This window comes from Pyrgilauda ruficollis, unplaced genomic scaffold (assembly GCF_017590135.1).
Source record: "Pyrgilauda ruficollis isolate IOZ18807 unplaced genomic scaffold, ASM1759013v1 scaffold17, whole genome shotgun sequence".
NCBI lineage: Eukaryota > Metazoa > Chordata > Aves > Passeriformes > Passeridae > Pyrgilauda > Pyrgilauda ruficollis.
Window position 1 is genome coordinate 492,280 of NW_024515875.1, and position 26,921 is coordinate 519,200.

General features: G+C 40.4%; 1 protein-coding gene across 5 annotated transcripts; it reads left to right on the forward strand.

Annotated features, from left to right (window-relative positions):
• Positions 1-2,662: 2,662 nt before the first annotated feature.
• Positions 2,663-26,071, forward strand: TFG (trafficking from ER to golgi regulator). 5 transcript variants are annotated; one of them, XM_041463733.1, is made up of 9 exons: positions 2,663-2,826; positions 5,143-5,246; positions 6,879-7,087; positions 13,704-13,787; positions 14,659-14,805; positions 16,267-16,434; positions 18,688-18,828; positions 22,764-22,853; positions 25,293-26,071. In XM_041463733.1, exons 3-9 carry the CDS (start codon positions 6,904-6,906, stop codon positions 25,652-25,654), a joined length of 1,176 nt encoding a protein of 391 aa, XP_041319667.1. In that variant the 5' UTR covers positions 2,663-2,826; positions 5,143-5,246; positions 6,879-6,903; the 3' UTR covers positions 25,655-26,071. The 5 variants fall into 5 exon arrangements, with proteins under 5 accessions (XP_041319667.1, XP_041319668.1, XP_041319669.1 ...); XM_041463734.1 differs by having other exon boundaries at positions 2,701-2,826; positions 25,296-26,071; XM_041463735.1 differs by lacking the exon at positions 22,764-22,853 and having other exon boundaries at positions 2,701-2,826.
• Positions 26,072-26,921: the final 850 nt, after the last annotated feature.

Consider the following 26,921-nt stretch of genomic DNA (forward strand, 5'->3'; position numbering starts at 1 on the left):
TCTCCTCTCCCTTTCATAAGTAAAAATTCAATTTAATTAGAAACCAAACAGTATCTCAACAAGCAGCAATTATACATACACTGTGCATTACACATGAGACTTTCTGAGTGTCTTCACAGAAGTGTTTCATCAGTCCTGAAAAGTCCTCCGTGTCTTAGAAATTCATGCTGTCTTATGAGGCAGAAAATAAGTGTACTGGAGCATTGATACACCTCTAAAAAGAGCAGTCACACCAGAAGCAAGGCTGAAGTTCATCACTACTACTCCAGAAAAAGCAGAGAAGGTCATTAAAAGTTATTTAGGACAGGTAGTTCATACTTTTTTTTTTTTTTTTTTTTTTGGATAGGAAGCTCATGTACCTGTGGGCACCCATTTTTTATTTGTAAATCCAATGTATAATGCTTGCTTTTGTCAATTCCTCCAATAATTTCCTTCAGAAATTTTCTTTTAGAAATTTGTGTGGTTTAGGAAGGATGATACTTGATTGTGTTACAAAACATTGCTAGGCACTCTGAGGATGACTCCTTAAATGAGTAATAATATTTTCTAATAATTGATTTTTTTTCTCCACAAACAAAAGTATTCTCTAAAGAACATAGCATTTAATTTTGAACAGCTCTTTAAAAAAACTAATAAAAACATTGTTTCCATATTATCCCAAAAAATGAAGCAAAAACCTACAAAGAATTTGAAGTATGAAATTGGAAGTGTTGTCTTCTTTTACTAATTAAGCATCCTGTCATCTGTATTTCAGATGTGAATAAAATGCTGTTATTGCCAATGTGTATTTTATGATTGGCTTTTCACAAGTATTAAAATGAATATTGTATGTGTTATGTTAGAAAGTTATGCTGTATTAATTTTCTTAAGTAGTGTATTAAATATAGTTTTAGGTTATAACATAATGTTAAAATAGAAACTATGTTATGTAAGATATTTGTTTAAGAAAGGACTCGCACTGAGATAGCAGCCACAGGACACCTAAATCTTTCAGAGAAAGGGAATTTATTGCTCCCTTATCAGCAGAAAACTAACTTCTTCCCACCTCGCTCAGACAGGAAGACAGACGCCGATAGGATTAAGGGGAGGAAGTTGGCACTGACCAGACAGAATCCTGTGTTTGAACAGAATTTATGCATCATGTATGAGGTGTATGAATATGCAACAGGCGATTGTTTTTAAGGGTTAATCCTCTGTTAATGGGGATCCTTTTTCGGGCTTGTGTTGCCCAGAAAAAGGTACCCAGATGTCCGTATCTCTTTGTTTTTATTGTCTCATATTGTCCTAATCTCAATTGTTCAAATTTTATTACTCTAATTATATTACTATTTTTATAACCATTTAATTACTATTAAACTTTAAAAAAATTTAAAAACAAGTGATTGGAGTTTTTCACACCAACACTGAACATCTCTTGCTTAATATAGAACATAAAGCCCCCGCCCCTCCCAATTATACATTTCATGGCTTTTTTTTCCTTTCATCTAGGGAATTCTAATTTCAGAAATGGAACAAATTAAAATGATCTTTTTCAGGTAATATCCTAAATTATTACAGGAACAATAGTTCAGCTCTTATCTACACGTGGAATATATTTATCTTCATAGTGTAGTGAACTTTGGCATTGTTGGTCATATGTGGGCTTTAGGGATCACGAAGTTTCTTGTTAACACTTTGGAAACACTGCTTTGATAAAGAAATGGATTGGAGAAGGACTGAATCATCAGTACAAAGGTATGCAATACAAGTTGCAGAAAGTATAATGGATGGAAACATCCACTTTTCCAGATCTTTCCCGTATTTTTTAAAACAAAGATTTTTTTCATTGAAAATACCTAAATATTTTCTAAATACTTTGTAAAGTTTAGCAAAGAAGCCTCCCAAACCATGCCCCTCCTCCTCCTTGAAATGTTTAGAATTAAAATTTGTATCGTGTTCATCTTTTATCACTTCCATTCCAAATTCTCACCTCGGTTTTCAATCTCCTTACTGCTAGTTGGACCCTCCTCTAGGCCAGGACAGAGCTCTCAGCAAGGACAAATAGAAAAAAAAAAATTAAAAACTCTTACATTTTTCTTGTCCCGGCAGAAAATAGATATTAAAGGAAAAGGTATCTTTTCAGAGGCATTTTTAACGCCAGGAAATACCTAAGCACAGTTGTGCTTTCGGTAGTTCTGCACAGGCACCTCTTTCGGAAGCGCAGCCTCACTGCTGAACGAAAACGGGCAGCAGGAATCCCAATTATCCCCGAGCAACACGAGCTCCAGCTCCAGAAGCTCTGGGAGAGGCCCCCTTAAGAATCCATTCCCACACCTTCCATTGACAAAACTCAGGAAATTAGCTGCAGATTCATGGGTTTTGTCTCTTATGGGGACAAGCTCTGAATGCAAGACAGGTCAGTGTGAGAGGGTGTGAGGGCGTGTGCGGCTACGAGAGTAACGTGACCATTCAAAGATGAATGACTCCTGTATGTGGGCGTCTAGCAAGTCTAACAAGTACAGAGGAATTTTACGGCCCGTTTTTTCCCTGAGCACCGCCAGCCTACGAAGGCCAAGGCTCGTATTTCGAAAGAAATCCTCTGTCAGAGCGCAGCCTCACTGCAGCAGCGCTGAGCTGGCACAGCGGGCAGGAGGGACCCGCCATGTCGGCCGGGAGGGGCGGGGCCCCGCACCAGCAGCACGCACGCGCGCGGCTCGCGCAGGCCCGGCCTGGCTCCGGCCCCTTCTCTCTGCCCTGCCACGTACGGGCGGCGGCGGCGGCGGTGGCCGGGCTCGCGCGGGGCTGGACGGGGAGGGGCTGCACCGGCTGGACGGCGGTGAAGCCACAGTAAGAGAGCCGGGGTTGCTGCTGGGAGCTGCCGCGTGTGGAAGCGGCGGGAAGGAGGGAGAGAGGGGCAGCTTTGGGTTTGGGATGAGCCGACCGCCCCCTCCTCCCGGCCCCATCGTTCCCCGGTGCCAGCGGTGACGCGGCCCCTAGCGGAGGGGCCGGGAGACCCCTCGCGTCCCCCCGGCCGCGGCTGAGGGAGGCGGAAAGCGCCCGCGGCCTCCTGGGCCCGGGGGAGCGGGAGATCCCGGGATCCTGCCTCTGCACGGCCGGGTGTTTCCTGGGTCATCCAGCCCCTTTCCTTGGGGAGCCACAAGAGCTGCCGGCTCCTCATTGCCAGGCAGGGATTGGCTATGATTTCTGTTCCCCTTTGGGCCGGGCCTGCCGTATGGGAACTGGAGAATACCGAGAAGAGCTCTTCTCCGTTCTGCTCCCTCGGGTCACCCCCCACCTGTCTTGGGAAAACTCATGGCTCTCTCTCGGGTGGCGTTTGGGAGGCACTCCTGCTTGCTCGTGTCTCTGTCGGCGTCACTCTAATCCTTAACCCTGTTTTGATAGAAAAAAATGAAGCAGGAGTGTCTGTCCTTCCCTTGCTTGGGCAAGGCTGTTTTTCTCTGCTGCTGCGCAAAAAGGGTAGTGAAATGCAACGTGGTCATGAGATGCTCGTTTTAGATGGGATCCTGAAGTGACTGGCCTAGATTGGGCAATGCTTGTCCACATGCACCGCCTAGATTAGTGCATGATGTGAATGAAAAGTGAGCCGGGAGGGGAGGAAAAGTCTCTACCTGCAAAATGCAAGTGGTACACCAGGAAGGTTAGAAAGATGTCAGCGTGATTCTTATAGAAAACAGTCTGTAGTCTGAAAGATGGAAACATAAATGTTTCTTGGTTGGTTCCTCTCCACCCCAGAAAAGTAGACACTGATTTTGTTAAAAAGTTCATTAATGTGCGTTCTGGATGTGTTCTCTGTAGAACTCTCTTAATGGAGTCATCCATTCAGCTGTGTCACAGTGAGGGAAAAAGCTTTAGTGCTGTGTAATTCAGCAATTTGAGTATTTCACATAGTTTTTTGTAACAGTCGCAAGCAGCTGCAGTGTTTAGAATCTGTGTCTTTAAATCTGGACACCTTCAAGCAGAATGGAGAACAGCTAGACCAAGAAAAGTGCATTTATTCTCCTGCTACCTTTTCGTAGTCAGTGATTTCAGACAGCAGGTTTCTGTGGGTAAATAAGACATTACAGTAGCTCCTTTCCTTGCACGAGGAAGTGAACAATACATTCAATCTGTTGAAAGGCCACAGGAGTTCAGCTGTGACCACCAAAATGTATGTATGTTTAGGACTTAGAGGTGAGGTTCAGTTCTTACTGTTAACAGTTTCTGAGTAGCATATATTGTAATGCTGAAGAAGCAAAACCAGTGCCCAGATGTAATGTTTAAACAACATGAGGGGGGTAGCTAAATGATGTCTTTGTTTCTACCACTTTTAGTGCATTATCTGTATTTGTCCAGTGCAGTAAACTTAGCTGGAGCTGTAGCAGGTCTGGGGTGAAAGGGGCACTATCTTCATGCCTTACTTATTTCATAAAATGTGAGTGAGGCATCAGAAAAGTAGTCTCTTCTTGTTCCCCTGCTTAGTGTGTCACAGCAGTCTTTCACTGTCAGGAGCAGGCACAACCCTTTTTAAAGGGAAGCATTTCATACTCAGGATGAGGGGAGCAGCTGCCAGCCTTTGAGGACCAGAGAGTGGCTTTGTGTCTTTTCTGGGGTTTGCTTGTTCTCTGCCTTCATCCTGTATGTTCCACTTTACTTCCAGTTGAGTTGAAAGAGGAGAGCTGGGAAGCCTAGCTTTATGTGAATGAAGGGGAACCTACTTTTTTTCTCTGGTTAGCAGTGAATCATGTAAAAATCAGATTATGGATTTTTGAAATTGGCTGTGCATGTGAAACAGAGGAATTGCCAGGAGGGTACACCCATGGGGTCAAAAGGGTGGAGCCAGGGGTGTTCCCCACTGGACTGTTCTGTATGCTAAATCATCTCTTGATCTTAGTCCTGGAAAAGAATACATTACTGTTAGGAATTAATACATGCCATTAGAAAATGAAAAAAAAAAAACCCTCTTCTATTACAAAATTAGAAGTCTTGTTTGAGATCTCTTTTAGATGAATGCAATTTCTATGCAAATCTGATTGCTACATTATGGATAAAGCAAGGGCTTTTTATATTGGGTATATTCACGAAGATGTTCTAAAGTGAAAGATTGATGCGAATTGTGTCATTCTAGGGAAGTGTGACTGTAAATATGTTTACTTTCTGATGCAGCTTACTGTTCCCTGGCATTGATAGTGCATGGCGGCTTATCCTAACTCTGTCCTGAAGTGAGGAAGGAAAACTGTCCAATAACCCAGCATCACTAAACAGACAAGGTAATGATAACTGTATATTTTTGGGAGGGAGATTAAAGGAAGCCTGTGGGTTGATACTGTTTTATTTTTTAATGCTTAAATTAGAAAAAATCCCAACCACCAACGAACTTGTGCAAAACCCTCTGCTTTTAAATCTAATTTAAAGTTAATTAGGTTGGGTTGATGTGCCTGCAGTCAAGATTCCTATGTTGCAAAACCTGAATAATGCGTTAGTGAGCATTAACAATACTATAAACCTCACAGTTTCATCACAGTGCCTCAGCAGCAAGGTAGCTGTGTTAATTGCTGGTCCCTTTTCCCTGCAGTTAGGCTGTATCCACCTACCTCGTCTTACGTGTGATGAGGAGAGTGAGTTTTGTTCAATAATTGCTTGTATCTTTTTGGGCTAAACAAAGGGCTTTGCCTGAAATCTTTGCTTTGTATTAAGTTAATTACTAACACGCCCAGAAATTTAATTGCAGTCTAAAGATAGCATTATACTCCATCTCTTTAATGCAAAATATTGTCACTGAAACAGTAGAGTTAAATATATAGAGGTGCATCAAGGAATGTATTAAATGCTTTAGCTGTCTTGTTTCTGGTAGGAGAGAATTTTCAGTGCAGTACTTCAAAAATAGACTGACTATAGTAAAATTCATTTTTCTTATAAGGCACTGTGTTATAACATCCTTAAGGGTAAAAGAAAAATAGCTGCATATCTCTGAGAGTTCTTCTTGTGCAAGAGAATGAACAATGTCCTTGCCAGCATGTGGCTTCAGAAATCTTGAGTTGGATATGGGCTGTTTATGTTTTAAGATCTCCAGTAATTGTATTTCAAATGTTAAGATAACTGCTTCTTTAGTTGCTCCTCATTCCAGATCTATTGTTTTGGCCCTGTCCAAAACAGTGAAAATAGGAGGAGACATTTGACTAACTACCTGGATCTCTTTTTATGCTTTTTTCCCCCTCTTATTCATTTTTTGAGTAACTTTACTGTAGTTTCAGATTTTTAAATGTAAAGCCTTTGTGTTTTTAAATGAGAGATGCTTATGTACAAAGTGGTAATTTTAAAATTTTCTTTACTAAAATGTTAAAGATATAACAGAAGTATATGCTGTGTGCTGCTAGGACACAAGATGACTTTGTTGCACTTCCTACTCAGTTGGAGCACCTCTTAAAACGCTGAGAGTAACAGACTGTTCTGACCATGTGTTGAGCCCAACGAGTAGCTAATGTGTGGTCTATTGAGCTGCTTTTAAAAGTCTGAAATCTTGGTTAAAATATCCCAATCAAAGTTTTCAAAAATTAAAAAATTGTGCGTCTTCCTTTTTGGAGAGGTTATCTCAGTGAGTTCTCATCATCCATGTGATAAAACCAATGTTTAGCTCTGCACTTATTGTTCAGAAAATAATACATGATTCAGCTTGATCCCCTTACTAAAGCTACCTTAGAGCCTGAAATCTTTGAGACATTTGTTCTGGCAGTCTTTTCTTAAATGAAAAAAAAAGCCATTTATTCTTTTTCATAATGGACGGGGCATGTAAAAGAAATCGAATTAGGTGATAATGTAAAGCTTCAGAACTGTCATCAGATAGATTAAAATAACTAACAGTTCAGTTTTTTGAAATGTTCTTAATGTTTTGCTGCTAACAGGTCTGCAGGTGATAAGGAATCCACCATGAATGGGCAGCTGGACTTAAGTGGGAAGCTGATCATCAAAGCTCAGCTTGGGGAAGATATTAGGAGAATCCCTATTCATAATGAAGATATCACCTATGATGAATTGGTGCTAATGATGCAAAGAGTTTTTAGAGGAAAACTTCTGAGCAATGATGAAGTCACAATAAAATATAAAGATGAAGGTAAGGTTTAATTACTACTGTTGAGGTTTAATTGGCTACTGTTGCTCTGATATGGTTTATCAATGGATAGAAACTTTGACATTCACCTTTTAGAATTGTCCAATGTCATGGGCAAATGCAAGTGATTTCTTGTGAAATATTTTTGATCAGACAACAGAAGCTGTATTTCATTATCTCCTGTTATGCTCTCTTAACAGCATTTCCTCCATTTCTTTCCTGAAATATTTCCTCAATTTTTCTCCCTGAAAGTGAACATTTTGCTGTTGCAAGAAGTCGAATGCAAGTTTCTCTTGTGTTCATTCATTTCATCTTTTTTTGAGTTTTCAGTGGTTTTGAAGGTGTAAAGAGAATAAACATGTATGACCTAACACAAGTTCTTATAAGACTGAAAACTTGATCTATATGGTAGTAATTCTTCATTGTTTTCTCCATCAGTAAAGATTAGAAAGATAACTTTTAATACATTATTTCAAGTTAAAATTATCTTTGCTCTCTGGGACCCTTTGAATCTGTTGCACATTGGTTGTTCCAAAGAAAATATTGATCATTAAAGTTAAAAGACACATAACCTTAAGGACTTCCACAGAATGAGGAGTGAATGAGGAGAGCCCTATTTGAGATGCATAGAGACAGAGAGTTGTGATTGGAGTGCTTTTCCTCTTTGAATGTCAGTGGGGCATGGATAAGTTATTTGATTTGGGACAGAGGGATGGTGTTCATAAAAGGAAACTTGGAATGAAGTGATAAAATCCAAAGTCTCTTAAAGACTGATAATTATGCTGTTGCACAGTAAAAAGTGCTGAAGCATTTAGGTTCATTTCTCTTTATGGCCCTAGGAAACTTTAGTGCTGCCCAAAATGTCAACTTTTGTTCATATATCTAAGCAATAAAATTTCACTTTGAATAACCCTGAGGCATTTTTTTCTGAGGTTCATGAAGTTTTTGAGATGTTGCTTATCAAATTTCTAAGTAGTGTATGTCTTGGGTCTTGACCAATATTTTGGGTCTTGATCTCTAGTGAGAGGGTGCTCAGTGGATTTATGGTTTTGTACCACATTTTGTTTCTTTCTGAAATGAGAAAGGTGAAAGGAGATGGGATGCTTTTTCATTAGATTAAATCAAGTCAGTTACTTTGTTTTTTTGGCATTCTTATCTGTGCTTTAAGTATGGTCATTTGTGGGTTTTGGTGTACACTACTCTGTTTTATTCAAAATAAGATAATGATGTATGATGGAGACAGTAATTACAATTTAATTCTTTGGTTGTCTTTTACAGTCTAGAGACTTCCTGCTTTCACTTTTAGATTTCTTTGTCTCAGAATTGTATTTGTTTTGCATGGCCAGGTTTTGGTAGTGGGGGGGCCTACAGGGGAGGCCAAAGCCAGGCAGTTCCAGGACAGACATGCCGCTGGCCAAGGCTAAATCAGTCAGACATAGTGGTAATGCCTCTGTGGTAACATATTTAAAAGGGGAAAAAAAAAAGTTATGGCACAGATGTAGCTTTGGCCAGAGAAGAGAGGAGCAAGAATATGTGAGAGGAATAGCTCTGCAGACACCAAGGTCAGAAGAGGAGGAGGGGCAGGAAGTGCTCCAGGCAGCAGAGCAGAGATTCCCCTGCAGCCCATGGTGCTGACGGTAGTGAGGCAGAATGTGCTCATGGAGGTCCATGGAAGTGCAGCCTGTGGAGGAGCCTTACACCAGAGCAGCTGGATGCCTGAGAAGAGGCTGTGACCCCGTGGGAGGCCTGTGCTGAAACAGGTTCCTGGCAGGACCCATGGAGAGAGGAGCCCATGCTCAAGCAGGTTTCCGGGTAGGACTTGTGACCCTGTGGGGGGCCCCATGCTGGAGCAGGTTGTTCATGAAGGCCTGCACCCAATAGAAGAGTGACCCACACTGGAGCAGTTCCTGGAGAACTGTTGCCAATAGGATGCACTCACACTGGAGAAGTTTGTGGAGGACTCTCCCATGGGAAGGACCCCAGGCTGGAGCTGAGGAAGGACTCCTCTGCCTGAGCAGTGGCAGAAACCATAACCTTCACTCCTTGTGCCTCTGCACCACTAGGGGAGGAAGAGATAGAGCTGGAAAGGAAGGAGGGGTTGAAAGGTGAATTATCCTGCTCTGATTTTTACTGGTAATAAATTCCGTTAATCTCCCCAAGCTGAGTCTGTTTGCCCATGAGGGTAATTGATTTGTGATCTCTCCATTTTCTGATCTCATATCTTGTCCTTTGTTCTCTGTCCTGGTCAGTTGTGGAGGGGAGTGATGGAGTGGCTTTGGTGGGTACCTGGCATCCAGCCAGGGTTAACCCACCACACAGAATGTACTACTATTCCACTATTCAGTGTGTGCTATGCTAGCTGATCATCACTGCTGTAAACTGTATGGTAGCTCATCATCACTACTGTAAACAAATAAATGTTCTTGCTATCAGAATTAGTTGTGAGTGATCAAGGAAAAGGTTAACAAGGCTTCAGTTTGCTTGTCGTATGAGAGCTGTTATATCCTTAACTTCATTTCAGCTAAGCTTAGATTCTTTAAATCTATTTCAGTCATTAGATGCATTGGAATATATACATTTTAGCTATTTCTGTTTTGTTATTTATCTCTGCAGACCTGCAGGAATGCTTGTCTGGATCTGTTATGAAGGGATACCTTAAACTGGTCTAAGGATGTCCACTACTTCCATAGCCTCCATCTGTGTCTTCTCAGAATTCATATGCACAGTCTTTCAGTGTTCAAAGAATGTTTCATCTACCCCTCCATATTCCTACATTGCATTTAGGTTATGTGGTGCTTTTATTAATTACCAGAGAGAAGAAGCCTCAGGTTGAATGCTGCTTTGTGAAGTCAAGTTTTATATTCAAGCTTTCAAACTCCTGAGCTAAGGAAATTGCTCTGCTAGATGTGGAACAATTTTCAGGTGCTATTTAAAGTTTTTGAACACAAAAACCCAATGTCAGCTAAAAAACCTCAACTCCAAACAAACTAATGAGGACTGTCAGCAGTGAATTTGTATGAATCAAAGAGTAAAATTGCATCTTAAACACACCACGTCACTGAGTTACACATGCTAAAAGGCCCTATAGAGCCAATAACAGGAACTTTTAAGTTATGCTTGAATTTAAAACAGGGTGTAATGTGAGATTGGCCATTTTGCTCTTGTTCTTCATTACCTTGTAATAGAAGATTGTTACCCATGCTGCATGTATTCAAGCTGCTGTGCTAGTCAGTAATCTCTCAGCCTTTGGTAAATTTACTAGAGTGAGGGAAAACTACATTTTCATGTAGTGTGGTTTTTTGATTGTGTAAGGTTTTGTGGTTTGTTTTTGTTTTTTCAAAAATGGACTAAATGAGAAATAAAAGGGCGGATAAGTCTAATAGATAATGAAGCTTAGTAAATGTGGAAACAGCTGGCAGGGCAAAGGAATGAGTCAGATTTCTAATGTCATGAAGGTTGAAATACATCATGGTGATGCAGCATTAATGCTGAAATAGCTTGCAGCCCAGTGGTTAGTTTAAGGGAGTCGCTAGTTTATAGAAAGAAAAAAGTTATAATTGGCATAGCAGAGAATGTGGTACATGGGAAATTGTAGAGAGAGAAAGCAGTGTCCGTTGTGAAAATGAGGAAGATCAACTCCTAAAATAACAAGATTAGAAGGGAAAATAAAGGAAAGTATGTCTTATTTTTCAACAGAAAATAATTAACACTGTGTAATTCTATCCGTGTCATGGTAACAGGAATTAAGCTTCATTGGCATTCCTTAAGATGAAGAGGTTTTTTTGCTATATCTAATATACTTAAATTGTCAGGCTTGACATATACCTTATGAATCCTAGCTTATACTCTACTTCAATAATAATTTGATAGCTGTCAATAGGAATCATGGAACTGACTTCATGCATCTAACAAGATTCTGTACTTGCTACTTCTCAGCCTTTTTTTTTCTGCTAACAATTTAAAACAGAAAATTTGTTCATTATTCTTAATGTCTTCAACCTAAAGGTTAAAATAGGTGAGGGAGGATTAGGATGGAGTGATCCCAGTTCTTTTGGGTGGCATTAATCCATATAAGCCATGTGTATTGATGTGCATTTTCATTTCACTGTGCAGGATAGACTGTTTAGAACATGCATCTTGGTTCAGACAGTGAATCTGACTGTTGACTGGTATGACAGAAGAGCATCAAAGGATGGTTTGCCAATGTTGTGGATTACTAAGAGAAGTAATTGTAATTTATTGTGTTACCATGATAGTAAGGAATGGAAGGGCTTTGTTTTAAGACACCGGTGGATTTTATTATCAGTGTTCAGGAAAGGTTTCTGAAAAGCTGGAGAAAGTGTTGAGTTGGAGGGAGCACACGCCTCATCACACCCGTCTTTACCGCCAAAGCAAAAAAAAGACGTGTTTAAGTCTGATAAAGTCTGATTGTCCAAGTCCCGTTATGGATCATAATGGCAAACAGGGACACTGAGCCTCCTCTTTCTTGCACTGGCAAGGTGGCACCAGGGAGGCTGCATGTCTGTGCTCACTTTTAATGTGTGCTATCCAGGACAAAAAGATCTTGGAAAAGCTGCAGAGGGGTCTAGCAGGGTGTGGTGAGGACAGGGAGGGGCTTTGTGCAGGTTGCCTTCAGGGAGCATTGCAGGGAGCTGGGCTTATTCAGTGTGCTACAGAGGGGGCTAAGGGCTGAACCAGTGGAAAGGGAGTTGCCGCGTGAGCATTGTGACCATTGAGTGCAGTGTGACCACTGAATGTGAGCAATTTGCAGTAGCACCAGATGGCGGCAGCCAGAAATTGCAGTTTGAGAGGTTGAGCATGAGTTTTGGCCAGGAGGACAATGTGTCACTGGAGCAGGCTGCCTGGTGGGGTTTGGAGCCCTTGCTTCTGGAGACTTTCCAGTCTGTACTCAGAGAATCCATGGCTGATACTGCTATCAACAGATGTCTTTTCAGATTCTGAAAGTGAAAACAGGACATAAAAAATCTTGGGAGGCAACACTATTTCTTTCAGGAAAACTTGAAAATTATTTTATATGCCATCACTTTATTAGTGTTTGTAACTTCATTTTGTTAGAAAGCACCTTCTTTGAAGACTGACAGGCACTGTGAGGTGTTTATTAATAGTACTTAAGAAAACCTTGCTTTGCAGAGGTGTTACTTGTAGTCAGGGATGACAAAATTAGAATATGTAGTTCTTCAAATTCTGAGCTGTTTTCTACTTGATATCATGTGTTTTGTTACTATTCATACTGAAGCATTAATTTATTTGAAAAATTTAACCATAACTTAGATATAGTTTGCCGTTGTCACCAATGTGTAAGGAATTTATATACACTCAGAATTTTTAGGCAGTAATCTGTAATGGAAAACATGTTCCTGTGTCTGTCCACAGAACCCCGTTGCTACAGTGTTTTGTGGAGGAGCCTGGGCAGCCTGGAGTTGGCTTTATTCCAAGCTGTGTGGCATTTATCTAAACACTGTTGCTTTTCAAGGTGAAACTTCACTAGATGGTGTTTCACCTCAGTTATGAAACTGCTCAGGCAGGAAGTGTTCCTGCTATTCCTTGTGCCAGTACACGTTTTCCTGATAATGTGCTCTCATTCATTCCTTTGCACTGCTTAGCTTGGGCTCATTTAAGCTGTGAATAACCTGTTGAACATGTTAAACACCAGAAAATCTGTCCTGCCAAAGACAATAGTCTTGTTTTAGTTGTGATTTTGTTGAGTAAGCAAAGATGCCAACATAGCTTTCCTTGACTCAAAAATCATGAGAGACCAGACTTAATGGGAACTTGGTATGACTTTTGAGGATTAATATGATTAAAGGTGATCAGTACTTTGTGCATAGCCCTTTGTATCTTAAGAGTAAATGATCCCATCCAGTTCTAATATAGTTCCTGGGACAGATGGCAATGTGTAAATTCATTAGGATCCTCTGACATGTGACATGGAAGAAATCCATGCCTAAGAGTTGTGACTTTGTGTAAAATTCCTGTTTGAGAGAAGTTTTCTTCTAACTATTTTGGCGTCTTCATGTCTTCATACTTACTTGTGTGTTAAAGCTGAGAGAGATCTTTACTATTCACTTCTACACATGAACTTTGTTTTTCAGCAAGGGAATGATAATAGTCTTGCGACTCATGTTCTGAATAAATACCTGAGGAAGGGTTCTAGACATTTGAAATTTTATTTTGGTTTTTAAAAATTGAATTGGGTTTGGCTTGTGCCATTTATCTGACTCTTGTCTGTTCATGAACAGTATGGTTCTGGAGCTGCTTGGCATAGCCATTTCACTTTTAACTGGTAGCATCATTTTTCCTAGTGTTGGACTTCATGAACTCTTAGCTCTAATATTTCATCCTGTATGTAAACATAAAAGAAAGATGGACTATATGAAACATCAAAGGGCTAATGTCAGAAGACTCCCTTTTGGAGCCATTCATGTTTCTTACCTTTTGTGCACAATTTCTCTGCACACTGATTCTTGCACTAAAATAATAAACATTTTTTCTAGTGAATTCAAAATCAAATAGGAAGGTTATTTTTGAGTAATGGAGGAACACTTCTGTCCTAGTCATAGGCTGTGATTTTAATGTAACTTTTTCTTGTTCTTTTCAGATGGAGATCTTATAACAATTTTTGATAGCTCAGATCTCTCCTTTGCAATTCAATGCAGTAGGATACTTAAGCTGACATTGTTTGGTAAGTATAGAAGACTATATTTTTCTTTTTCTTTTAAACAATATTTATTAAAAGTCAGGCAGTGGACTTCACTGAGAGGTACAAAATACCTTAAACTGTCACCCCAGAAGGTGAAGAAAATGCAATCAGTAAGTTGGTTCTGCTGAGTTAATACATAATACCTGTTTTCTCTTGATGTTTTTCGTGAGACTTCCAGACTTAATGGAAATGGAACTGCTGCTTTTTTACACTTGCTCAAAGTGTAAAAAGCATTTAAGTATTTGGCATGTGTGCATATGCGTGTGATCAGTGGTTCTTTCTTAGTGCTCTTTTCCATGTTGTCTTCTGCTCTAGCATTTGTGGGATTTTCTTCACAGGTGCATGAGAATTCGAAGCTGACACTTATCTCACTTATCTCGCAGTGGTACACTGCTCCAAACTAGTGTTAGTTGCTTGGAGTTGAATAGATGTTAACGTTTATCCTTTAGCCTTTGTGTAAAAGTTCTTTATTTTCAAACTAGCATGGGTAACTTAGCGTGCAGTTCCAAGCCGTTAACTTGGACACTGAATTGCAACAGGGTTGTGTGGACTGTGTTAGTTCTAAAGGGACACTTTCCAGAACCACTGTATCATTCAGGGTATATTCAGGGAAATGAGTAAACAATGCAGACACTTACTGTGGACTTTGATACTTTTTAGCTTTTGCTGAACTGAGGTTATATGAAAGGAACAGTAAGCTCTAGAATGAGTTCAGTCTGCGTGGACTAAATTTTGTCACTTAAAACTCGGCAAAGGATGGTGATGCTACAAGCAAGTAAAAGTTGGAATTTTTTTGGTCATCTTAAGCTGGATGTTACTACAGTCTTAAGTTTATCTAATTGCTGTTTTGCAGTGAATGGACAACCAAGACCCCTAGAATCTAACCAGGTGAAGTACCTGCGCCGAGAGCTGATAGAACTTCGCAATAAAGTCAATCGCTTATTGGACTGTTTAGAACCGCCAGCGGAACCAGGACTTTCCACTAATCTGCCTGAGAGTGGTAGGCAGCATGGCAAAGAGTTTGATTTCCAGAGTGGTGTGCTGTTTAACAAAGTGAAAGATGGATCATTTTTAATTGTTGCTTGATGGCCCAGAACTTAATTTTTAATGCTTTAGTTATTTCAGAGGCAGAATTTTTGTTTGATGTATCTGGAGTAAAGCCCTGAACTAACTTAGGAATTGAAACTTCAGAGTCCGAGGTTTTGTTGCAATGTACAAAAACACTGTAACTAACACCCGTGAACTCCAGCAATGTTTGAGAGGGCTTTTAGCCAAATTAATAGTTTGTTGTTGCTGAAGAGTTCTTGCTCGCAGTTGAGTAGTCCCTCTGCTTACTTTGGGCTAGCTCTGGTGCTTATCTTGTGTTGCTAAGCAAGTTTGATTCACTAAAACAGTAAGAAGTGAATTCAGCAAAAATTATATCCACTTTTTTTGCCAGGTTAGGAAATTGAATCCACGCATTTTGCACTCAGACCAGCATCAGAGCTGTCTCAGGGTAAGCAGCACGAGGGTGCAGGTAGGGGTGGGAAAGGATTTTTGCGGGAGGGCAAAAATGGGAAAGAAGGTCTTATTCTCACAGTTTTGAGGTATTGGTCTCCTAGCTTAGGGCAGTTGTACTGCAAATATTGTATCTCCGTGTGCTTAACTACAGAGTTTAGGTAAGCTGGACACAGAAAATAATGACACAAAGTCATGAAGTACAGTGCTCTGAGTAAAGAGGTGAACCGAGAACATCAGCCTGCCTTTTAGGAAATGTTGCTTTTGTATTTGCACTTTGAAATTTTACTGCTTTTGTTGCTTAAAAAAATCCCAGCCCTGCTCCTACGATACATGCAATTAGTAATTTCAGTGGAATACCATGGATTCTGGTTACAAACTATTTGGAAAGAGGTTAGAGTGATGATCTAAAAATGTAAACAAAACTAGCCAGTCTGTATCTATCTGTAGTTGTTTGTTTTTAACACAAAATGTATCACTATTAGGTAAGGCATTTCTGAGCAATTCAGCTACGTGTATAGTTGCAAAGATCTCAACTTCACCTGTCAGCTTAGGAAAGATTAGTGGAGAAGGGTAGAGTACAAACCAGAAACTGCAGATGATAAAAAAACATAAGTTGGAACTATGCTGTGTGTTTTCCTAATTTTGGATTCTTTGTGGCCAATTCATTTGTTTGAAGCAGGAGCTTTGTGCCTTTGAATTTCAGAACTGATGATACATGATATTGATAGTCCACAGTGTTAGTGTATCTTTAAGTAACTGTGAAAGAAACCTAAGCTTTGTGATCCATCCCAGGTTCAGATACATCAGTGATTCTTCACTGCTATCCTAACATGCACATTTCAACCGTTCAATTTATGAAGCGCCCCAGCTGTGCGATGTTGCGATTGCTGCAGTGCAATGTGTGTGTGTGTGCTGGTGTTTCAGTTCTGGAGAGCTGGTAACCGGGCGTTTTGCTTTGTAGATGCTGTAGATGGTAGGGACGAAAAGCCTGCTGCTGCTGACGCTAATGTTAAACCATCCACTCAAGTTATAGCAGCGAGCATGTCTGCATTCGATCCGCTAAAGAACCAGGATGAAATCAGCAAGAATGTCATGTCAGCCTTTGGCTTGACAGATGATCAGGTGTCAGGTAAGGATGTGGCTGGTGAAAAGGAAAGCTAAACCTGTTCATAATCAATTGCTCCAGTTTTGATTTGTAACAAAGCATTTGTTTGTTGGATGTATTAAGCTGTGTTCTGTGTTCACTATGTCTTTTAAGAATTCTAAAACTTGCTATGTTAAGGTGTTGTATCTGTGTGCTAATGTTTGTGTAAAAAATATTGAAATTCTGCTGTTGATTTTAGCATTGTGTTTTAGGGTGGAGTACAAAATGGCTTCATTTTTTAAAAATTTGAATTACTTAAAGCTATTGTGTGGACTAACTTAATTGGTATCTGCCAGTGGTAGTAGAACTCACTGCTCTGCTTTAAGGTTTGATCTTGCAGTTCATGTTCTTGGCTTGTGCTTCTGCAGTTTGGGTCATTCAGAATAGGTTGTATGATCCCAGCTTTTCTCTCTTTCATTTTAGAAGTAAATAGAATCAACGTTTTCACAGTTAACAGAAAGGAATAACATACTGGTCTGAATTATATTTATTTTTGAAGAGCTGAAGGACTGCTGGCCCTAGTAATAGAATGCTAAGCATATGAAAACTGACTATACTAAACTGAATGCTGTCAACTTGAAACAGGATAACTGAAGCTAGAAAAGCAATGTAGAATGTGATAAGGAGTGTGATGCAGAACTTAGGGAAGTGATTTTGCACAGAACCTGTGCGGGCCTGGCAAGGTTTAATGGCTCATTGAAACATGAGAATGAAACTGCTGTTAGCTAACAGGTTTTGCTGTGTACTCTCATCTCCAGAGCAAGTGAGTATATATGGTGTGTGAAGTAATGATAGAGATGAGCAAACCAGTAGGAACTTGAGGTCGTTCCTCCAGTATGCCTGCCATGGCAGAAGTGTGGAGTAAAAGTAATAGATCTGCACTGTGTCATTGTGACTGTACAGTATCTAAAGTTGTACCCACTGACAGTGGTTGACTTTAGTATGAAGTACAGGTCTGTGGACCAGGCCTATTGTGTGATCTCTTCCTCCATGCCACATTTTGGGTATTGTCACAGCATGGTTCTTTCACAAACCAGGTGGTACTTAAAAACTTGCAGTGGGCTATCTGAACAAGTAAGCAATAGCAAGTGAAGCGCAACTGGCAGAAAATTTGAGTTAATTTTTGAATGAGTGGTTTTGATCAGTGATATTTCAATATTTGTGTCTCCATAATTCTTCTGAGAGTGTGAAATTACTTGACCGTTCTTTGAATGTGCAAAGAACTCCACAGAGAACATTCAAACAGGGTATAAGAAATCCCATTTCTAAAGCTGTAATCCTGCAGTTAGGTATATAAATGCGAGTCAAGTAGTAGGCAGATTTAGTTAACTTTCCCCTAATAAGGTTAACATGAAAACACAATCAGGGACTTGTTGGATGCATATTTATATTGTGTAAATATAACTAAAAATTGCAGATGTATTGGCAGCAGTTCTAGTACTTGTGCTTAACTTAAAGTGTGTATTTGAAAGTAGTGTCTCCTAGCATTCATACAGTTGCAAAGATCCAGGTTTAAGCTCCCTTGTTTCTAACAAAATATTTTGCATTAAATTGTAGTATATTATATTTGTTCACATGTGTGTTTCAGAACTTCTTACTAATGTAGAGAAAATCTGAATTCCCAGTTTCCATGCTGTCTTTGGGTGTCAACTGGAATATTTTCAGAATTAGCAGAGCAGACAATTGCTTTTAGACTAAAGCCTGCCATATCCTGTCTTGGAGTGTGATTTTAACACCTCTTTGGAGGTTTTCTGTTCACGTGCTATTTGTGGCCTGGTCCATGTGTTTCACAGTAAGACGCTAATCCATTTGGATAGTTCCATGCAACCTTTTACCTTTCCTCCAGATAAGAAAAAATAGGTAAGTGCATGTTGTGTCCAAACATGGCAACTCCTCAGTGTATTTACGTGCAAGGTTAACACTTGAAGCTGTTGAAAAAATATGCTGTCATGAAGGGTTTTATCTCACAAATGAGTCAGGTTCCTCAGAAGAATGAAATCTGAGTGACCTAGACATAGATGGAAAATTCTGCCCCCTCTGCCTGCCCCTACCCAGTATTTTCAAATAAAAGTTTAGGTGTGCAAATACACACTTAGTTTTAGCTTAGGTATGACACATATGTAAATCTGAAGTGGAAAAAATGTTAAAAAACATTGCAAGGGAGGGTCTTGTATTAGAATTTTTTAATTCCAACTTGGTGTTCATTTCATATACTGTATTTTGGTTTTGCTCCTCTAGGACCACCCAGTGCCCCTGCCGAGGAGCGATCAGGAACGCCGGACAGCATCGCTTCCTCCTCTTCTGCAGCTCATCCCCCTGGGGTTCAGGCACAGCAGCCACCCTACCCCAGCACGCAGCCACAGACGGGGCAGGTGGAAGGTAAGCAGGGACTGTCCAGGATGTGAAGGATGTTGTCTGATTGTGCCTTGAATTAGCAGACCCAAAGTGGGTACCAAATGCAAATCGATGTGTGCCCCCAGGCAGAGCAGCTTTTGTCCTTGCTGCTCGCGCTGGTCCGTACAGAAACAGCAGGTGGAGCAGTGGCTCTGTTTGAAAGGGCGGGTGGTGTAACACTAGAGAATTTTCAGGGTTCTGTTTTCTGCTTGCATCTGTGCTCGTCACTGTGTGTTGTGTCAAGCTTTCACTCAACTAACAGTTTGTGGACTTGTCTACTATGTATTACAACTGTTGTTTACTCACCATTTCTAACAGGCTGGAGCGAGTATTTCATTGCTTCCTTTTTGTATATGGCTCTGTGCTAGTCAAGTGAAACCCTGTAACCATCTTAAATGCATGGTGGTTCCTTATAACTTCCGAGAGCTCAGCTGGCTCTCCTTTAAAGTTGACCTTAACTCTGGTACTCAGATTTGTTTGCACTATGCCCTTAAAAATGTTATTTAACTCCTCAAAATTTACATGTTCTGAGGTTTCCTACATTTGGGCATCATTTCTTCTTGTGCTATTTTGTAAGTGCGTTGAGCCTTCAGACCTTCAACTTCTGGGTTAAACTGTCTGTGAAATACCCTGCTTTGTTACTTCTTCCTCCATGTGAAGAATAATATAAAATTGTTTCTGTGCTGGTGTAGGCACAAGTGAGAGCCCCCTGATGCTTGCTTTACTGATGCTCAGACAAGTGTGAGATAGTGATCACAGTATCCATAGTCATTTGGATTGTCTTGCCTGAAGGGAAGAAGTAATATTTTGATCAAGCACAGCATTTGAACAGCTGGTACTTTATATATAATATTTAAAGAGGTGTGAATACTGCTGGTTGAAGTGGAGCTTATGGAACACTTCTTTTGCTGCTTTCAGCCTTTTCTTGCTTATTAGTCTTGCTTATTGTTATTAGTTATAACATAGCAAGAGACAAATTTGTAGCTTAAAAATAGAGCAATTTGGTGTTTATGTATAAAAGTTACTTTTGCAAAAAAGGGCTCCAGATTCCTCTCTTGGCAGCCAGAAAACTTAATGTTCAGAAACCATATTCTCAGCTACTGAACTTGCATTTTATGAGTTTAATTTTTTTACTTTAGTTTAATACAGTAAGGTAAGAAGTTTTAAGTGTTGCTGTTAAACTGGAACTGAAGCAAAGAAGTGAAGCACTTTAAAAGCACTAGCAACACTAGCTTGGAATCCTCTATGGCTGCTAACACTAGGCAAGGGGAAAAGTATTTCTTTCAGTAAAATTCATCTTACTTGGGAAGAAGATGTTATCTAGGCTCATGTATCAGAGTAGATGTAGTGATTTTCCTAAACTTAGGTCAAGGAAAATACAGTGCAACAGTACTAATTATAAAGGGTTTGATCTGTAGTTTAATGTAGTTTTTATTATTGCTACTGCAATTATTTAAGTATTGATTATATTTTCTTCATGCTGTGGTTCAGTCTTTGGGAAGAGATCAGAAGTAACTTTTGTCCTTGTTCATTAGAAGTTAGAAATACATTGCTTATGCTGTGCGTGGTATGTATGTGGTAAACAGCAGTCTCTCCCCAAAGCTGGGTAATGTAAGTGAAATTATCAATTTTGTTCCAAAGTGTTCCAAGACTTTTCTTTGAAACATGGAGTAGTTTTCTGTACTTCACTGAGGTTTGATAGGACCTCAGTCCAGTGGTAATTTGGGGGCTTGTGCTGTCCCCACAGAGCCATAACCCAGCCAGAACTTTGGATAGGTTTTGATTGTTAGGTGTTCAACAGGATGGACTCACATAAATCGTACTGCTGGTGAACAGCAGGTTTGGTTAGAAACTAGTTTTGAGACTTCGAAATTATTAGCTCACTTCATAAAAAACCCAAAACTCCCCAAGCTCTGCTTCCCCCACATGCTTTCTCAGTATTTTGAAGATATAAATAAACTGGTGATGCCAATCATGTGTCAGTCATTCTGGTGTATCAGGGCTTATTAATGGCTTTCTCTGTCAGTAAATGCTGTGATGATTATGATTGGTTATTAGGTTCTTACGTGTGAATATCAAGTCACCTCACTTCTGTGTGCTGGTACTACTGAAGGGCTGCCTCCCTTGAGAAGTTTTCAGCATTCCCTAATTTGAATTAAATCAGTCTAGCAAAGATGTTCTGGTACAGTGCTGTGTCTTGTGGCCTCTGCTTTTCTATCACTAAATTCAGTCCTGAGCACACACAAGAAGCAATTATATACAGATGTGGATGCTTTTTTAGTCTTTGCTGAAATACATGTGAAATCTCAGTCCCATAAGCACTTCATGATCTTCTAGGGAAAAGACTGTTGTGTGGATATATTTAAATGGTCTGCATTCTGAATCAGACTAAAAGTCTTTTTCAGTGCATGGGAACAATGGTAAATGCTGGCAGACCTTTCACTGCAATAAGCACTGCTAAGTACAAAACCAGACATCAATGCTGTAGCTCATCTAGTTTTCAGAATAAAAATCCAGGGAAAGAAAAGACTCTGTGTCTGAGGACTCAGAGTATCCCTGCCTGTATTCATGGCTGTAAATTAAGAATGTTTTCTTAAATGGCATTGGAACACCTCTCTGTTCCTTACTAACACCTCAGCCCTGGAGAAGACAGCAAGCCTTCTCAGAAACCTTTAGTAAAACTCCATGCTGTTTCTTTGCTATCCCTTTAAGTGGGATTTCCAGCAGGGGCCAGTGTGGTCTCTCTGTTAGCCTGTAGGGAACTATCCCAAGATAGGCAGCCTGCTGGTTATTCTCCCAGAACTTCCCCATGTCAAATGAGCTTCAGAAAGACAACTTTCTGAGTTTCTAATTCTTAATTATCAAGCTAACAGGCTTAAGTTCTCTTCAAGCCTTGTGTTTTGCACTCTCATCATCCCACAATAATTGCACACCAAATAATATTTTCAAGTGACTGCATCAGTATAAAGTATTCTAAATGCCTTAGTTTGAATATAAAATACTGTTACTTTCAGATGCAAGTAATACAGATAAAAGAAGAAATAAGGAGTTACTTTAAATCAGTGTGGACAGAGATGTGTCTGGGAGAACTTGGAGCAGAGTTGAGTTGCTTTTGTCTCTGTGCAGCTCCGAACATAGAGTTTACAGTCTATTTATACAGTCTGCTGATCTTTGCAGAATGAATAATAGTACAGTAACACTTCATAATAGTAAAGTTTCCATGTCTGCTTCAGTTCAGCTAAGCTTTAGTTTTGGCAGATAATTGATTTTGTTCTTTGACTGTGACTTTCTAGACTGAAAAACAGCAGAAGCATAAAGCCTCAACAGCACCCATAGGTTGTGTAAACAAATATTCTGCCTCTTCTGGCCAAGAAATTGAAAACAGTGAATGTAGGAAAAATAAGCATTGACTTGGACTACCAAGCTTAAGAATATATGGTTTTATTTTTGCTTTGGGTGTATACTGCTGGGTCTCTTAAGAAAACTTAGCAGTGTAGGAGATGGATGTCTTATCTGGAAATTGTGGTCAGGATAAATAATGTACCACTTGCTTACAGTACAATGGTCTTAAAAAGCTAATCTAAACAGACAATCTGAGGACATGTTTAACTTTAGAAGTACTTTAATTTACAGTGTAAGTTCTCGAGCAGTTATGAAGATGTTTAAAGATTCCTGGTCTGTTACCCACCAGAGTAGTGCTAACTAAGGTGCATAGATTCTGGCAGCCTCTGAAGATGTGCAATAGTAAGCCTCACATAACTCTAGATAAACTTTATTTAGTCAGAACAGCGTGTTTCAGAAACTAAAATCTGTACTTTGATGTCACTGGGTTTGTTTCTGTGATGTTGAACTGTCAGGGTATCGTTCACTGTAATGCACCAGGGTACTGGGCTTCAATGAAATGCGTTTTTAATCCCTAGGTCAGATGTATCAGCAGTACCAGCAGCCTGGTTACCCTGCTCAGCAGCCGCAGGCTCAGCCCCAGCAGCAGTACGGCGTGCAGTACCCAGGTAAGCAGCTCTGCAACAGCAGCTCAGCTGCGGGACCTCTCCTGCAGTGCCCGACCCTCAAGCTTCAGTTCCTGACCCTGTGAGGCAGGTCAGGGTGCGAGCTGCCCAGATGCCTGTGTTACTTATGGGAACTGGCACAATTCAGAAATTGCCAGGAAGGGAGTGCTGTAGCTGTTTTTGTTGTTAATATGTAGTCAAAGTTCAGGCCTACTTGATCATGAGCAAAGGCAGAGCTCGTTACTAATCAGCAGAATGCCTTGTTAAAAAGGCAGGCAAAATGAATCACCTGAAGGGTGAGCAGCCTTCAGGATTATATTCTGAAGTCATAGAATTCTAGCAAGTAAGTGACTAAACATCCCAATTTGGCTTCCTTAAATATCAAAGGTGTCTAAAGATGGCCCCTATTTCTTGCGTCTAGAATGATCTCTGTGTCCAGAATTTACTGGTGCAAACACTGTAGTTGTCATTCAGTAAATCCTTGGCTAACAGACATACTGTAAATCCCAGAGAAACTTTTAAGTGATAGTTTTTCTTTTTTAGTTTTTGATTTTGCTGATATCTTAAGTAAAGGTGCCAATAGACTTTCAGCAGTAGAATATTTTAGTGCACTAGAGGTTTATGTGCAGTGAAATACAAAAAGCTGGCTTTGGTGTATACCCAAAATAAACTTGACATCAGAGCTTTCAGTTCCTTTAGGAGCAGTTGGCATCTAGGAATGCATAGTATATGCTAGGAATTATAGTCCAGATGAGGTTTAGGGGTGAACCTGCAAAAATTCAATTGCAACAAATTGCATTTTGCTTAATTTAGAAAATTATACAAAGCATTTATCATTCCTTGTTTTAAAAAATCCTCAAACTAAACAAAAGACTCCCATTAAGTGACTCAGAGCCAGTGTGACCTTTTCTGGGTGCACAGTGGGAGTGCATCACTTTTTATGTAGATGAGAAGATTTGCAGAGCTCACGAAGAAATTCCATGCTTAGATTGGATAAGAACCTTAGAATACTTGGACGAAACATTTTGTGTCTCAGACTTTGTTCCTGTGCACTGTGTGAGAGCTCGTTAGTTTGAGTGTCTAATGGTATCTTGTTCTCTGCAGATTTCTCTCCCCCACATTTGTAATTAGAATACAGAGACAGATGTATTGAGGTGTAATTTCAGAAGTAGCAATCCTGTTGGAAGTAGAAGGGTCTGTCTGACACTCTAGGATTAAAAACTGAGTGGGGAAACAAAGGAATTCCAGTCTGCTTTCTAGACATATCCTACCATGGTCTAATCCATTATTTTACTGATGTTCCTGTGAAAACTGTAGTGCAATGTGAGTTTTGCTTTCCAACATCATTGTCAAGTATGAATGAAATGCCACCAGAAACTTACTGGGCACCTCTGTTTGTTATAACTTAGTTGACAATTAATCTTCAGAAACAGAGTTTGCTTTGAGGACCTCTTGACAACAGCCTTTGGAGATGTTGAGTCATAGGATCTTTTTGTTTGTGTTGCTTTAGTTCTCATGAGTATTGTCTCCTTTCAAACCCATGTCTCCCCAAGAGCAGGATACCTTCCCACTCTTGTAGATCTACTAGGCAACAGTGGCTATTTATACATGGGTGTAAAAATGGACCCTTCAGAGGTTTGCCTCATGAGTAAATTTTGATCCCAGTTTCAAGGTGAGTTTACTGCAGTGCATTCTTACCCTTACTCTTTCCATTTAGGGCTGTGCACTTTTAATAATTTGTGTGTCTGGTGTTTAATGCTGACAGGATTCCAGTCACTGGAGAGGTTTCATTGCAAGTAGCTGCAGGTGTGTTTCATGATGGATAAAAGTAGCTATTTCTTCATGAAAGGACTTTGTTCCATTTTAAAATTTGTAAGAAGAGAAATTTCCTTTGGAAGCTAGTGTTATACAGGAAAATCAAATTTGGAACATGTGTAAATGGAAGTTTTGTGCTAAAGTGTTCTGTTATACATAACCTTTTCGTTTTTAACGCTAAAGAACTGAAAACACCTATGATTTCACCAACGATTTTTTTTTAAATATAAAACCCTGAGAGTATTGTCAAGGCAGTTTAATTTGGAGGTTTTATTTGGGAAAAGGATTGAATTTTGCCTCATTTGCCAACGAAGACTTTATTTTTTTGTGTGATATAAAGGAAAAGACGACCTGCCTTTTTTTTTTCTTTATTTCTTGTCAGTCACAGGAAAACTGTTTTATAGTAACTGTTGTCAGTGTGCTGTGCTGCCACAGTGTGCACCAAAACCCCGGTCGTGCGCTTATGTGAAAGGCAGGAAAACTCGCAGTTCACGCTTGGTTTGCCTTTTCTGTGCTTCCTGCATCGTTTTGCATTTGTCACTGTGAACATTAGGAACAAAAGGTCTTTCTGCAGGCACCCAGGGCTCCTTAGTGTCTCTCACCCCACCTTGCTCTCTGCCTTTCCAGCAGGCTACAGCCAGCAGCAGCCCCCGTCGCAGCAAGCCCAGCAGTTCCCGGCCTACAGCCAGGCAGCTGCCCCTGCCCCGGCCGCCGCCTTCCCGGGGCAGGCGCAGCAGCTGCCGGCGCAGCAGCCGCCGCAGTACCCGGCGGGCAGCTTCCCCCCGCAGCCCTACACCACGCAGGCCTCCCAGCCCGCGGCCTACAGCGGTTCCCAGGCGGCCCCGGGCACCTTCCAGCCGCGGCCCGGCTTCACCCCTCCGCCCGGCAGCACCATGACCCCCCCGCCCAGCGGGCCCAACCCTTACGCCCGCAGCCGTCCCCCTTTCGGGCCGCAGGGTTACACCCAGCCCGGGCCCGGCTACCGCTAAGGAGGTGCCCCGAAGACAGCTACTGACACGTGCGATTCCATCCCGACAAACTCCAGAATTTTTAATTGAGATTCCAAAATCGTAATGAGGCAAAACTATAGCTGTTAATTAAATTCTGCTGGGGGGAGGGAAATTACCAAATCTTTCCTGCTTTAAATTGTATTCGCTTCCTAGTTTAATTTGGGGCTGGGTGGTTTTTGGAAAACACTACTTAAATGTCTGTAAAGTGATTGACATTCTAGCTTGCCTTGACTGAAGGATATGAAGATACTAGTTGGAAGTTTAGCCCACTTATCAGGCTTTTTTTTACTAATACCATGATGTACTAAATTAGATTCATTCTGGAGGTCAAACTAGATATGATGTATTATAAATTGTAATGTTGACATGGAAAAACTAATAAAAACCCTGAATCTATTCAATGCCTGATCTTGATTTTAGAAGTTAAGTAATACTGAACAAGACAACTGTGCTAAGACCAGTGTACATGCTGGGTGCAAAGACTTTGTGGTGAAGAGCAGCAGTGCTGGGGTCTGTAGGGGGTGAGGCAGATTTCTGGGTGTGTAAATGGAGAGGTGCTGGGACTGCAGATGGCTTTCACAGAGGTTTCACAGCAGCGAGTGGTTTTGTGCTGTCTGCTGTCATTAATTATCAAGTGACTCTTTTACCAAATGGTTAGAAACCAATCCCTAAGATTTTAAAGCCTCTTATCAATTTTGCTTTAACAAGTTGTGGGAGAGAATTAATTTATTACTTGAAAATTTAAACCAACTGGGTAACTTTAAAAAGGGCTCTTAAAAAAACCCCAACTTTCCACAGGTTCTTTGCTGCCCAGAAGAACTTGGGAGTGCAGTCCTAGTAACTCAATTTTGAGCCAAGAAAAAGCAGAGCAAGAGCTGTAATGAAGTCAATAGACCACATTACAGCAGAGGGCAAAACATTCTCCCAGTTAATATTTTCCATTTTGCAGATTCTAGGAATATGTAAAACTAAGCGGGGAATAAAAAAAAATGAGCTGGAGCAAGCTGCTTGAGCTCTCCTAAAGACAAATTAGGAAGTTGAGTGAAAATATTCCTACCTTCAGCATCCTTAAATAGTGCTGGGCCCACAGCTATACTCAGTAAGCTGTGGCTGTACCTCCTCCCATTTCTGCTCTTGGACCTAACACATCCCATGTTCATCAGACCATTTAACAGGGGCTTGGTTCCAGCAAGCAGTTTGTTCTGAATAACAACATTTACTGCAGCATTTAAGCCTTGTTTCCATG

Excerpts from the sequence above, each read along its gene's own strand:
- TFG (XM_041463733.1), top strand. The coding sequence starts at position 6,904 with ATGAATGGGCAGCTGGACTTAAGTGGGAAGCTGATCATCAAAGCTCAG. Across the intron at positions 7,088-13,703 it reads AATAAAATATAAAGATGAAG|ATGGAGATCTTATAACAATT; the intron begins GTAAGGTTTAAT and ends TGTTCTTTTCAG. Across the intron at positions 22,854-25,292 it reads GTACGGCGTGCAGTACCCAG|CAGGCTACAGCCAGCAGCAG; the intron begins GTAAGCAGCTCT and ends CTGCCTTTCCAG.